At 40.5% G+C, this 14,170-nt stretch overlaps 1 protein-coding gene across 12 annotated transcripts in view; it reads left to right on the top strand.

Annotated features, from left to right (window-relative positions):
- The window catches only part of KIAA0586 (KIAA0586 ortholog), a 117,815-nt gene that overhangs the window by 48,240 nt on the left and 55,405 nt on the right, over window positions 1–14,170 (top strand). For all 12 annotated transcript variants that reach the window (XR_011380689.1, XR_007910261.2, XM_008269722.4 and 9 more), the window contains 5 exons: window positions 450–643; window positions 3,100–3,218; window positions 6,464–6,663; window positions 10,912–11,068; window positions 12,163–12,397. Coding sequence is in view for 10 of the 12 variants with exons in the window: in XM_008269722.4 (XP_008267944.2) it covers window positions 450–643; window positions 3,100–3,218; window positions 6,464–6,663; window positions 10,912–11,068; window positions 12,163–12,397 (905 nt within the window). In the remaining 2 variants the exon portion in view is untranslated. The remainder of the gene's footprint in view (window positions 1–449; window positions 644–3,099; window positions 3,219–6,463; window positions 6,664–10,911; window positions 11,069–12,162; window positions 12,398–14,170) is intronic.

Below are 14,170 nucleotides of genomic sequence, written 5' to 3'. Positions count from 1 at the left end.
GAGGATGGCCCAAGTGCTTGGGCCCTGCACCCCATGGGAGACCAGGAGAAGCACCTGGCTCCTGGCTTCGGATCAGCACAGTGCACCAGCCACAACACGCCAGCCGTGGTGGCCACTTGGGGGGTGAACCAATGGAAAAAGGAAGACCTTTCTCTCTGTCTCTCTCTCTCACTGTCTAACTCTGCCTGTCAAAAAAAAAAAAAAAAAAAAAAAAGAAAGAAAGAAAAAGAAAATAATATTGGATTTTAAAAAGACAAAATAATTGTGTAATTAGTTTGTCTTCAGTGTGATATTTATGAGTATTGAGTATTTACAATGTAATACTACCTGACTAGAAATGCTGCTGATTAATTTAAACCTGTTGGTTAATTCAGCAAACTCACATTCCTGACTACAGTTGTATTGCGTAGATGTTGACTATGTAGTAACTTTGCTTTTACTGTTACTAGGAAGAGGAACACTGTGATGAAGTTCCAGAATACTCTGAACCAGTTCTCGAGTTTAACAGAAGTGTTAAAGTTGTTTCTACAAAATATAATGGCCCTCCATTTCCACCAGTTGCTTCCACTTTTCAGCCTACTACTGATATTTTGGATAAAGTAATTGAGAGAAAGGAAGCATTGGAAAATAGCTTAATTCAGTGGTGAGTTTACAATGGTCTTGGTATGAATTGAATTATAGTATCAAATGCAAGGTACTTCAAAAAGTTTATGGGAAGAAAGATTAGAAGTTTCTTTTGGTGCAAAGTATTTTTGAAATCCATGCATTGGAGAGATCAAAAAGTTCATGGGAAATGTGTACTATTAAGTATTATGCATGAACTTCAAAATATTTTGTATTAGAATAAACTTGTCTCTTAAATTCCATGATTCTACAGAATTTTTGAGGTATCTGCATTTAATACCTGCCACTTTGAAAAAGGTACCATTTTCTGTTTCTTTTATATTATTACATAATACAATAAGTAACAAGTTATAAAATATAATTGTTATAACTATGTAACAAACTTAGAAAATAATACTTTTTTTGTAGTGGTAGGTATTATATGTAGGTACTTCAAAAAGTCTGTGAACTTTATGGATATAATTTCGTAACATATAACTTCTATTACATATGTAACTTAACATATATATGTTACTTTATGGATTTATATATATCATACATATGTTACATGTATAATTTATCAACATATATAACTATGGATATCAATATGAATATAACATTGTGTTATATATAATTTATTGCTTATTATAACAATCTTACATATTACATATGATATGAAATGAACTCATCCCTGTTTTTACTTTGAGAAGCCTTAATGCAGTTATGGAGTAAACTAAACAAGTAAATATAGTTTGTTTTTTTTTTTGACAGGCAGAGTGGACAGTGAGAGAGAGAGACAGAGAGAAAGGTCTTCCTTTACCGTTGCTTCACCCTCCAATGGCCGCCATGGCTGGTGCGCTGTGGCCGGCGCACCATGCTGATCCGATGGTAGGAGCCAGGTACTTCTCCTGGTCTCCCATGGGGTGCAGGGCCCAAGGACTTGGGCCATCCTTCACTGCACTCCCTGGCCACAGAGGAGAGCTGGCCTAGAAGAGGGGCAACCAGGACAGAATCTGGCGCCCCAACTGGGACTAGAACCCAGTGTGCCGGCGCCGCAAGGCGGAGGATTAGCCTAGTGAGCCGTGGCGCCGGCCAATATAGTTGTTAAAATTAGGTTTAGAAGAATATTTGATGATACTGAAGTATATTAAAAATGTACTAGTGTAAAAATGAAGCAGGTTGCTAACAGTCAAGCCCCACTGTCCAGTACCTCACTGAAAAAAGTTTGTAGAACAAAAGTGAGAAAAACCCATCAAATTCCTAAACTGTTTATCCCTGAATTTATGATCATAAATGAGCCTTAAAAACTAGTCTATTAGGGGCTGGCACCATGGTGCACTAGGGTAATCCTGTGCCTGCAGCGCCGGCATCCCATATGGGCACCGGTTCTAGTCTCAGCTGCTCCTCTTCCAATCCAGATCTCTGCTATGGCCTGGGAAAGCAAAAGAAGATGGCCCAAGTGCTTGGGCCATTGCACCCGCATGGGAGACCAGGAGGAATCCCCTGGCTCCTGGCTTCTGGTCGGCACAACTCCTGCCATTTCGGCCATCTGGAGAGTGAACCAACAGAAGGAAGACCTTTCTCTCTGTCTCTCCCTCTCACTGTCTGTAACTCTACCTCTCAATCAATCAATCAATCAATAAGATCTTTGGAAAACTAGTCTATTATATATGTCCTGAGCTTTCTACAGTGAACATAGATTATTTACATATAATAATTTTTTAAAGATTTTATTTATTTATTTGAGAGGCAGAGTTACAGACAGAGAGACAAAGAGTTCTTCCATTCACAGGTTCACTCCCTAAATGGCTGCACCAGCCTGAGCTTGGCCATTCCGAAGCCAAGAGCTAGGAGCTTTCTCTGGGTCTACCACGTGGGTGCAGGGGCCCAAGGACCCAGGCCATCTTCTACTGTTTTCCCAGGCCATAGCAGAGAGCTGGGTCAGAAGTGGAGCAGCCAGCTCTCGAACTGGTGCCCATATGGGATGCCGACACTGCAGGAGGCGGCCTCACCCACTACACCAGAGCACTGGCCCTGAAAATAAGTGTTTAAGAGGAAAGCAAACCTGTATCAGCCTGTATATTTATTTCCTTGGAGAGAGTGCAGCTGGACTTCTTTCCCAGCTTCGATGTTACTTGGTTTCATCTGTGTGATCTCAGAGTGGGGATCTAAGTGGGTACACAGTATGGCCAACTCTTACTCTGACTGAGGGGTTTTGTGAAACATTTCATTACATTTCAGATTGCTGAAAGATTTTTATTTGATTTTGTGAGCTGTTTCCCACAAAGAAGTTCTGTTTCAGGGGGTTTACTTGCCTGGAGACACATTTTATTCTTTTCTTCTTTCTAGATTTCACTTGCAGAATGACTGCTTTCAAGTGTAAATGTTTGTGCCTATCAGTAAAGGTGGTTTTTTTTATAAGCAGCAATATGTCTAACATTTTATACATTTCAATCAAATTTAGGAATTCTTAACTTTTGTTCCTTCCTCCCCCAGGGTAGAACAAGAAATAATGTCAAGAATCATCTCTGGGCTCCTTCCAGTCCGACAGCAGGCCAGACCTGATGTCAGTGTCTCGGTCAGTGAGGCAAGTGAGCCTTTGTCCTCTGATGCTGGTAAGTGAAATGGAATTTTTTGTTTCTTTGCTATTGAAAAACAAAACCTGGGGCCCTCGCTGTGGCGCAGCGGGTTAATGCCCTGGCCTGAAGCACTGGCATCCCATATGGGCGCCGGTTCTAGTCCTGGCTGCTCCACTTCCAATCCAGCTCTGCTATGGCCTTGGAAAGCAGTAGAAGATGACCCAAGTCCTTGGGCCCCTGCACCCGCATGGGAGACCCAGAAAAAGCTCCTGGCTCCGGATTGGTGCAGTTCCGGCCATTGTGGCCAGTTGGGTAGTGAACCATCAGGGAGTGAACCATCGGATAGAAGACCTTGCTCTCTCTCTCTCTCTCTCTGCCTCTCCTCTCTCTGTGTAACTCTGACTTACAAATTAAATAAATAAATCTTTCAAAAAAGAAAAACAAAACTTTTGGTTCGATATGCATTTCTATATTCCAGGAGTAAGTCAGTCTTTGGCTGACAGAGATAAGCTCTTACTTTAAGGCTTGCATCCCAGTGCTTCTCTGTAGTGAAGTTACTTCTCCCTTGCTCCCTGATTTCATATTGCAGTTTTCAGTTTATGCAGCCTCTCTCCACCCCTTCCACCCCAACACTTTCCACTGTTATCATGAGTATCAGATTACATATCTGACTCATTCAGGAATAAGGTTTACATATCTGACTCATTGAATATTAAAGATATTTCTCCTTCAGTGCCTAACCCTTCTCAGTCTAGGTTAGATTCTTAGCTCTGGCTCCTGACTCCAGCTTCCTGTTAATGCAGAACCTGGGAGGCAGTGGGGATAACACAAGTAGTTGGATTCCTGCCACTCATGTGAAGATCTTAATTGAGTTCCTGGCTTCTGGCTTCTGGGGTCAGGCTCCAGCCTGTTGCAGGCATTTGAGGGAGTGAACCAATGATAGGAACTCTGTCTCTCTGCCTTTCCTTCTGCTCTCCCCAATCCTCACCTCTCAAACAAATAAAAATTTCAAAGAGTTAAAGTATTCATTAAATGGTTAAATGAACTTTCTTTACAGAGCCCATGTCCTTTTGATTCTTCTTTCCCCCTTCCTCCTTATCCTTTTCCTCCCCCTCTACTTTTCATCAGATTTTTAAAGATACAATGTATTGGGGCCGGCAGGGTGGCGCAGAGGGTTAAAGCCCTGGCCTGAGGCGCCAGCATCCCTTATGGGCGCCGGTTCTAGTCCCAGCTGCTCCTCTTCCGATCCAGCTCTCTGTTGTGGCCTGGGATAGCAGTAGAAGATGGCCTGGGTCCTTGGGCCCCTGCACCTATGTGGGATACCTGGAGGAGGCTCCTGGCTCCTGACTTCTGGCTTCTGGCTTCGGATCAGCACAGCTCCAGCCATTGCAGCCATCTGGGGAGTGAACCATCGAATGGGAAACCTCTCTGTCTCTGCCTCTCTCTGTAACTGTCTTTCAAATAAATAAAATAAACCTTTAAAAAAAGATACAATATACTTTCCATAAAATTCGCCAGTTTTAAGTGTACAGTTCAATAAAGTTTGATAAATACACACAGCTGTACAGTAGCCACCCAATTGTGAGACAGAAAAATGTTTCTGGGGCAGGCATTGTAGACTGCAATTTAAACCACCATCTGCAACTCTGGCATTTCTTATGAGCACCAGTTCAAATCCTGGCTACTCCACTTTTGATCCAGCTCCCTAGTAATGTACCTGGGAAAGCAGTAGAAGATAGCCCAGGCCACCCACATGGGAGACCCAGATGGAGTCCCAGGCTCCTTGCTGTGGCCTGACTCAGCCCTTGCTGTTGCTAACCATTTAGGGAGTGAACTAGCAAATGGAAGATCTCTCTCTCTCTCTCTCTCTCTCTCTCTCTCTCTCTCTGCCTCTCCTTCTCTCTGTGTAACTGTTTTACAATAAATGAATAAATCTTAAAAGAAACAGAAGAACATTTCCATCATTCCCAGAGGTTCCCTTTTTCCACTTTGTAGATAAGTCCTAATCCCTATAAGTGCTCACTGGCCCCTAACGAACACTGGCCTGCTTCTGGCTGCTTTCTATCACTGTATTTTTTTTTTAATTTTTTAGGATTTCATACATATATAATCATGTAATATTTAGTCTTTTGTTGGCTGGTTTCTTTTTGTTTAGCATAAAGCTTTGACAATCAGGCTGTTGCATGTAGTGATATTAGACTATATGGAAATACTATAATTTGTTAGTACATTTATCAGTTGATGGATAATTTGTCATTTTGTTTTGGCTATTATGAATAAATCTATCAACATTTGCAACAATCTTTGCATAGACACATTTTTTTAAAGATTTATTTATATATTTGAAAGTCAGAGTTACACAGAGAGAGGAGAGGCAGAGAGAGAGAGAGAGAGGTGTCTTTCATCTGATGGTTCACTCCCCAGATGGCCACAAAGGCCAGAACTGCACCGGTCCGAAGCCAGGAGCCAGGAGCTTCTTCTGGGTCTCCTGTGTGGATGCAGGAGCCCAAGGACCTGGGACTTCCTCTACTGCTTTCCCAGGCCATAGCAGAGAACTGGATTGGAAGAGGAGCAGCTGGGTCTTGAATTGGCGCCCATATGGGATGCCGGAGCTTCAAGCCAGGGCGTTAACCCGCTGCGCCACAGCGCCGGCCCCTGACACATCTTTTCATCTCTGTTGATCATATGAGAAGTAAATGCTTAACTTTGTGAGAAACTGCTAAGTATTTTGCAAAGTAGATATACTATTTTTCATTCCAGCTAATGAATGAGAGTTCCATTTGCCCCACATCTTCACCAATACTTAGTGTTGTCAATGTTTTTATTCTAGCCATCTATACATATGTGGAGATCTCTCATTGTTATTCTTATTTGCATTTCATTTTCTACTAATGATTGAGTAATGTAATTACCAATGATGACTAATTATATTGTAAAGCTTTTCATTGCTTGTTTACTAGCTTTATACTATTTTGGTGAAATATCTTTTCAAATCTTTTTGCCCTTTTTCAAGTTGAGGTTTGTGGCCTCATTGAGTTAAAACATTCTTTATTCTGTATATAAATCCATTATTGGGTATATTTTTGTTTGTTTCAAGAGAATTTCCATTATTTGTGTTATTATCTTAGTTTGTTGTATAAGTTGATATGTTTGTATTTTCATTTTTAGTCTCTTGTCACCCCCACATAAACACATATTGAATTTCAAACATTTTAAGAATTAAGGTTTGGCTTGCAAGCATGTTTCTTGCTCACTTACTCTGGAATTCTTTCATGTTTTAGTGGAAAGAACAAGCAGTGGTGTCCTCCGGCTTTTTGTTGACGCTGGGGTTCCTGTGAACTCAGATGTGGTTAGCCATTTTGTGAATGAAGCGCTTGCTGAGACCATTGCTGTCATGCTGGGTGACAGAGAAGCAAAGAACCCACATCCCACTGCTTCGGTCGTTCCTGGTGATGTTTTAACCAATGAAACAGACTTGCCGGTAGGGATGTCTCTCCTTCCACCTAGAATTCTGGGGAATTTTGATATATTATTAATAGCAAAATGGAAAAGCTATAAAAAACATAATATGACATCATGCTGTGTGGTAGAATTTTATTCCTTGTTGCTGTGAATTAAAGCATTTTCCTAAGCATTTTATTTAAACTTTTAAAAAATCTGTATAAAGGTTGAAAGCATGAACACCTTCATACCCTGTGCGTTTATTTAGCAATTGATAGAATTTTGACACCTTTTTCCAATCTTTATATCTGCTATATATAATAAACTGGTTGAAAGTTGCAGACATCGTAACACTTTACTTTGAAAGCATCAGCAGTCTCTCCTAAGAACAAGATGTTATCTGTAAACCAAAACACCGTTGTCATACTGAATTTAACATTGATATGTTAATAATGTAGGATATGAGACCATATTCAAATTCCCTGATTATTACAAAAATGTCCTTTGTAGCTTTTTATTTTATTTTATTTTTTAAAAATATTTATTTTATTTATTTGAAAGAGTTACAGAGAGAGGTAGAGACAGAGAGAGAGATCTATCCGTTGGTTCATTCATTCCCCAGAGGGCTGCAATGGCTAGAGCTGTGCCGATCTGAAGCCAGGAGCCAGGAGCTTCTTCCGGGTCTCCCACATGGGCGCAGGGGCCCAACCAAGGACTTGGGCCATTTTCTACTGCTACTCCAGTCCACAGCAGAGAGCTGGGTCAGAAGAGGAGCAGCTGGGATTAGAACTCGCACCCATATAGGATGCCAGCACTTCAGGCCAGGGCTTTAACCCACTGTGCCACAGCGCTGGCCCCAGCTTATTTTTAATTTAAAATATATCCAAGGAGCACATGTTACTTTGGGTTACCATATAAACTGATTTTTTTAATCTTTTAAAAATATGTTTCAGATACTTTATTATTGTTAGTTTAATTAGCCTTACTGTTGTTGGATTTTCTAACCTATTACAGCAGCATCGATTATACAGATCAAAAATTTACTCCACATTATCAGATGTTTAAAACTCCACAGACACTTCTGATGCTGCGTATATATCACAAAGAGATCATTTTGTACAGGGAAATGTTTTAACTGATCCATATGGTATCTAAAATTATATATGTTTTTGACTTTTGTAGAGATTGGGAGTGTGATTAGAGTGCCAATGATTTAGTACGTAGTTTTTGTGTGTGTGTTTCAAAGATCTATTTATTTATTTGAAAGGCAGAGTGACAGGGAGACACACACATGCACACGTGCACACACAGATCTTCTGTGTACTAGTTCACTCCCCAAATTTCTATAACAGCTAGGTCTGGGCCAGGCCAAACCAGGAGCCAGGAACTCCATCCTGGTCTCCCACATGGGTGGCTGGAGCACAACAGCTGGGACCGTGCTCTGCTGCCTTCCCAGGCACATTCACTGGAAGCTGCATTGGAAGCAGAGTAGCTGGGACTCCAACTGGCACTCCAATTTGGAGTGCTGGCGTTACAAGCAGTGGCTCAAACCCACCACAACAGTGGGCCTAGTAGATGGTTTTGAATCTTATTTTGTTAGTGCATTGGTAACATGTGCAGTACAGATGTGGTGGGGATTGTTTTCTCTATGACAGTTAAATTGACTTGATTTCTGCCCATATACTGAATATACTTTTATGAGGGTAATTGAATATGAGGAAAAACAAAATAGTATGAATAAGCAATTTATGTATTGTTAAAATCATGAATACAGTTGGTAACACCTTAATTTGAAATCCCAGATCTTTTACGTTAGTTTTATCTGCATAATAGAGAATCCTTAAAAGTTTAAAAAAAAAACAAGCATTTTATCAAAATCTCTTTACTGAATATCTAGGGGGTCAAGACTTCTCTCTCCTTTCGCTCTTTCCACTCCCCAGTTTATTAATCCTTATCTTCAAGATTGTCTTGGCTTTCCTTGACCTTTTGTTATATTTAATATGTTGGCCACAAACTTACATATTTTAAAATTAGTTTTGGGGCTGGCACTGTGGCATAGCGGGTAAAGCTGCTGCCTGCAGTGCCAGCATCCCATATGGGTGCTGGTTCGTGTCCCGTCTGCTCCACTTCTGATCTAGCTCTCTGCTGTGGCCTGGGAAAGCAGTAGAAGATGGCCCAAGTCCTTGGGCCCCTGCACCTGTGTAGGAGACCTGGAAGAAGCTCCTGGCTCCTGGCTTCGGATTGGCGCAGCTCCAAGTGTTGTGTTCAGTTGGGGAGTGAACTAGCGATGGAGGTCCTCTCTCTCTGTCTCTCTGCCTCTCCCCTCTCTGTGTAACTCTGACTTTCAAATAAATAAATAAATCTTTAAAAATTAGTTTTTAAATTCCATAAAAATCATATTGGAATTTTCATGGGAATTAATCTAATTCTGATGGTGGTTTAATTTGGAAATAATCTACCTATTTGTAATACTGCCTTTTTTTAGCCGTCACATAAAGTTTCGTGAAAAATTAAATGAGATGATTTATGAAAAGAGCTTGTTATTCTGGTATATGGAACTTGATAAATACTTATAAGTAATAGTTCATCATCATTGTCCATTACCAACTCAAGGAGAATTTCGAATCATCCAGTGATGATGAGCTGGCAGCATTATATTTGAAAACAGTGATTTTATACCATAAGTGTATGCAGTCAAGAAGAAAAAGCACAGTATATTTCCTTCATTTTAAAATGAAGGCTAAAATACACTAATTACTCAGCAGTTCTATAGAATCTCTACCACGCTTCATGGTTTTAAACTGAATATTGAATCACTACTCATTATACAGAATAAAGGCTAATCACCATAATACATGAAGATTTTCTAGAATGAGAGGAGAAAAAGCATATTTTTAAAAATGGGTAAAGGTTATGATGAGCAAGTTCACACAAGAGAAAGACAAACTGTCCATATACATGTAAAAAAGATGGTCATCCTCAATACTTAATGTGAAAAAAATTCACTGCAATTCCATTTGTGCCAATCAAGTTGGCAGAACTACTCTACCAGCTTATTAATGCTGTTGTTTCAAAACCTTAGGGAAATGGGCCTCTGCGTACCTTCCAGCAGTCATGTAAAATACTATAATCCTATAGAAGGAATAGGCAAAATCTGTCCAAATTAACACTGCAATTAGCCCTTTAACCAATCAGCTCCACTTCTGGAAGTTTATTCCAGAGATAAATCTTCATGCATCTGAAATGACTTAGTTAAGATTATTTGATAACTCTGAGGAAGGGAACTAAAGTAGAAAAGACATAGGTAGGAGAGGAGACTTAGTTTTTGCTCTCATAGTTTTGTGCTTTTTGAATTTGGAACCATATGAATTGTTACTTCAACAAACCAATATTTATTTATTTATTTTAAGATTTATTTATTTATTTGAAAGTCAGAGTTACACAGAGAGAGGAGAGGCAGAAAGAGAGAGAGAGAGGTCTTCCATCCGATGGTTCACAACCCAGATGGCTGCAACGGCTGGAGCTGTGCCGATCCGAAGCCAGGAGCCAGGAGCTTCTTCCGGGTCCCCCATGTAGGTGCAGGGGCCCAAAGACTTGGGCCATATTCTACTGCTTTCCCAGGCCATCGCAGAGAGCTGGATTGGAAGAGGAGCAGCTGTGACTAGAACCGGCGCCCATTTGGCATGCCAGTGCTTCAGGCCTGGGCTTTAACCCACTGTGCCACAGCGCCGGCCCCAACAAACCAATATTTAAAATGTTCCCTCTTTCCCTCTCTAGACGTTTCCATCTTCTCATTGTATTCATCTCTCTCCACCCAACCCCTAATTTTTCTTATCCTTCCATTACGTGCTCTATTCTTTTGTGCTAAAAGGCCGATTTTATACAAAAATACATGTATGTGTAGATATAATAACACATGTATGTATGTATGTATGTATCTATCTATCTATCTAAAATCTTGTCAAGCAGTTAAAATGCTTCCTTTCTGTTGCATGACCATCAAATTGATAGTTGGGTTTAATCTTCACCTGTATCTGTTTAATCTTCCTGTGTGTTTAAAAAAAAAGGATGCCTTAGGTTTCTTTGGGGCCTACATCAGAGGCAGACTTATTTCCATAGCCAGAGGGTTCCTTGAGGTCAATTTTAGCCTAACAGCCAACTGTTAAAGAGCCACGGTACTATGGCTACATTTCTTCCCATCTGTTTTAATTCTGTGTAGTCTATGAATGAGCTCATATTATTTCAAATGATTAAGAATGATTTATCTTGTTTCATTAATTTATATTAGGCAAGAGTGTGTACCCCAGTGGCTACCCCTCAGCCTACTCCTCCTCATTCACCATCACCTGCTAAGGAGTATGTGTTGATAGAAACCCCTGTTGCTTCTCCCTGTGATTCAGATCATGATGTGGCTCTCCCTGTGGAAGAAATCCTTGCTGAAAAAGGTATAAACCTTATTTTCTCTAAATCAGGTTTAGCAACTATTAAGTAAAATTTTATGATTTGTTTGATAAAATGTCTTGTAGATTAATACATTCTTGTTACTAGGTTTTAGTACACCATTTTTTCTTGCAAGAAAATTAAGGAAATGATTGCCACTTCTCACAGTGTATAATCTATTAAGACACTCCGAGTATTTTATTTTTTCCCCAAAGAAACTTTTTATTTAAGAGATACAAATTTCATAAATACAACTTTAGAAGGTAGTGATTCTTCCCACCATACCCACCCTGCCACCCATACTCCCACCCCTCCTTGTCCTCTCTCTCCCATTCCCAGTCCCATTCTCTAGTAAGATTCATTTTCAATTAACTTTATACACTACAGAGCATCTCTGTAAGTAAAGATTTCAAGTTTGCACACACACACACACTTAAACACAAAACCATTTGAGAACAAGTTTTATAGTTAACTCTCAAAATACAACTCATCAAGGACTTAGTTCCTGCATGGGAAGTAAGTGCACAGTGACTCCTGTTAATTTAACAATTAACGCTCTTATGTATGACGTCAGTGATCACCTGAGGCTCTTGACATGAGCTTCCTAGGTTAAGGAAGCCTTCTGAATCCACAAACTCCGTCAGTATTTAGACAAGGCCATAAGCAAAGTGGAAGTGCTCTTCCTCCCTTCATAGAAAAGTACATCCTTCTTTGATGACCACTTCTTCCCACTGGGGTCTGACTCACAGAAATACTTCATGTAGGACATTTTTTGCCACAGTGTCTTGGCTTTCTATGCCTAAATGCTCTTGTGGGCTTTTCAGCCAGACAAGGATGCCTTGAGGGTTGATTCTGAGGTCAGAATGCTGCTTAAAGTGATTGTCAGACTACTTTAAGAATATGATGGTGTTAAAAGTGATGTCTTTTCAAGATTTTTTTGTACTTTGCTAAATTAATTTGGGAATTTTACCATTAATGACCACCATTATCATCATTATTTATTAATGGTTATGCTATATATTAAGGGATGTCAAAAGCAAGATATCTTGGCTTCCAATGGACTTATTTGCTGACTTTCATCTTTTTCTTTCTCTTTTAGAAAGATCTTTAGGAAATGATATGCCTGCCATCACCCTTATTAATACTCCAGCAGTCACTCCTGCTACAACGCCTCCTCCAGCAGCAGCTATTACCCCAAGTTTGTCAGAGATTTCCATCGAGAAGTTGAAGATACCGAGCCCAGAGCTTCCTAAGCCATGGGCTGATGGAGACCTGCCTTTGGAAGAAGAGAATCCTAACTTTCTTCAAGAAGAGCTTTCTTACCCAAGAGCTATGTAAATGAGAACATGTGATTTTCCCCTTGGTATCTGGGGGTGATTGGTTCTAGAACGATGCTCCACCCCCACCCCTCACCATGAGTACTGAAGTCCACAGATGCTCAAGACCCTTAGGAAAATTGGCATAGTATTTGCAGACAGTCCACTCATGTCTTCTCACAGAATTTAAATCGTCTCTAGATGACTTACAGTACCTAACACAACCTAAATGCTATGTAACTAGTTGTGTTGTGTAGGGAGTGCTGACCTGAAAAATCTGTGCACATTCTGTATGGGTAAACTATTATTGATCTGGGATTGGTTGAATGTATGATGTGGAACCTAAGGCTATGGAGGGCCAACTGTGTTTCCTTTTGGTAGCTCTACATTCCAACTTAAGGTTGACTTATGTAACCCATTGAAAATATTCAAGGGGCCAGCACTATGGCATAGTGGGTAAAGCCACTGTCTGTGGTGCCATCATCCCATATGGTGTCAGTTCATATGCCAGCTGCTGTTCTTCTGATCCAGCTCTCTGCTATGGCCTGGGAAAACAGTGGAATATGGCCCAAGTCCTTGGGTCCCTGCACCTGCATGGGAGACCTGGAAGAAGCTTCTGGCTTCTGGCTTTGGATCAGCCCAGCTCTGGTCATTGCAGCCATTTGGGGAGTGAGCCTGCAGATGGAAGACCTCTCTCTTTCTCTCTCTCTCTCTCTCTCTCTCTCTCTCTCTCTGCACCTGCCTCTCTGTAACTCTGCCTTTCAAATAAATAAATATCTTTTTTTAAAAGAAAGAAAACATGCAAATGATAAAACTTTTATAAATCAGAAACTATATTTTAGAAGGAAGAACTTTCATAAATATTAAGTTCTTAAAATTACCAAATATATCTGTATCTTCATCTCTTTCTATTTTTTTTTAATTTATTTTATTTAAAAGGCAGTTACAGAGAGAGGGAGAAACATCTGCTAGTTCACTCCCTAAGTGGACCGCAATGGCCAGGGTTAGTCCAGACCAAAGCCAGGAGCCAGGAACTTCATATGGTTCTCCCATGTGGGTGGCAGGGGCTCAGGTACTTTGGTCATCTTCCACTGCTTTCCCAGGTGCATAAGCAGGGAGCTGGATCAGTTGCAGTAGCCAGGACTCAAACCAGTGCCCATATAGGATGCCAGCATCGTAGCTGACAGCTTAACCTGCTGAGCCACACTGCCAGTCTCCATCTTTTTCTTTCTTTTTTTCCTTTTGTTTTAGCAGGTTTCTTTTCTTCTTTTCTTTTTCCTTTTTTTAAAAATCTATTTTATTTATTTGAAAGATCTACAGAGAGAGGTAGAGACAGAGAGAGAGAGGTCTTCCATTAGCTGGTTCATTCTCCAAATAGCCCCAGTGGCCGGAACTGAGCTGATCCTAAGTTAGGAGCCAGGGGCTTCTTCCAGATCTCCCACATGGGTGCAGAGGCCCAAGGACTTGGGTCATCTGCTGCTTTCCCAGGTGCGTTAGCAGGGTGTTGGAGCAGAAGTGGAGCAGCCCCATATGGGATGCTGGTGCTTCAGGTCAGGGCTGTAACCCACTGTGCCAAGTGCTGCCCCCCACATCTCTTTCTTAAAATATTTGAAATAGACTAAAATACAGCTGTTTCTCACATTGTTAATATTAGAAAATAACTTCTCCACAATGTGGATCATCATTTACTGTGATCAGTTAACTTTTATCTGACTATATATTTGCACATAGATTTATTTTGTGACTGAAAGAACTTCCAGGATAACTACAATTAAAGTATAAAAACAGGTA

This window comes from Oryctolagus cuniculus, chromosome 12 (genome assembly GCF_964237555.1).
Source record: "Oryctolagus cuniculus chromosome 12, mOryCun1.1, whole genome shotgun sequence".
In the NCBI taxonomy this organism is placed as follows: domain Eukaryota; kingdom Metazoa; phylum Chordata; class Mammalia; order Lagomorpha; family Leporidae; genus Oryctolagus; species Oryctolagus cuniculus.
The sequence above is the reverse complement of the archived record's forward strand: the minus strand, read 5'-3'. Positions and strand labels throughout refer to the sequence as shown.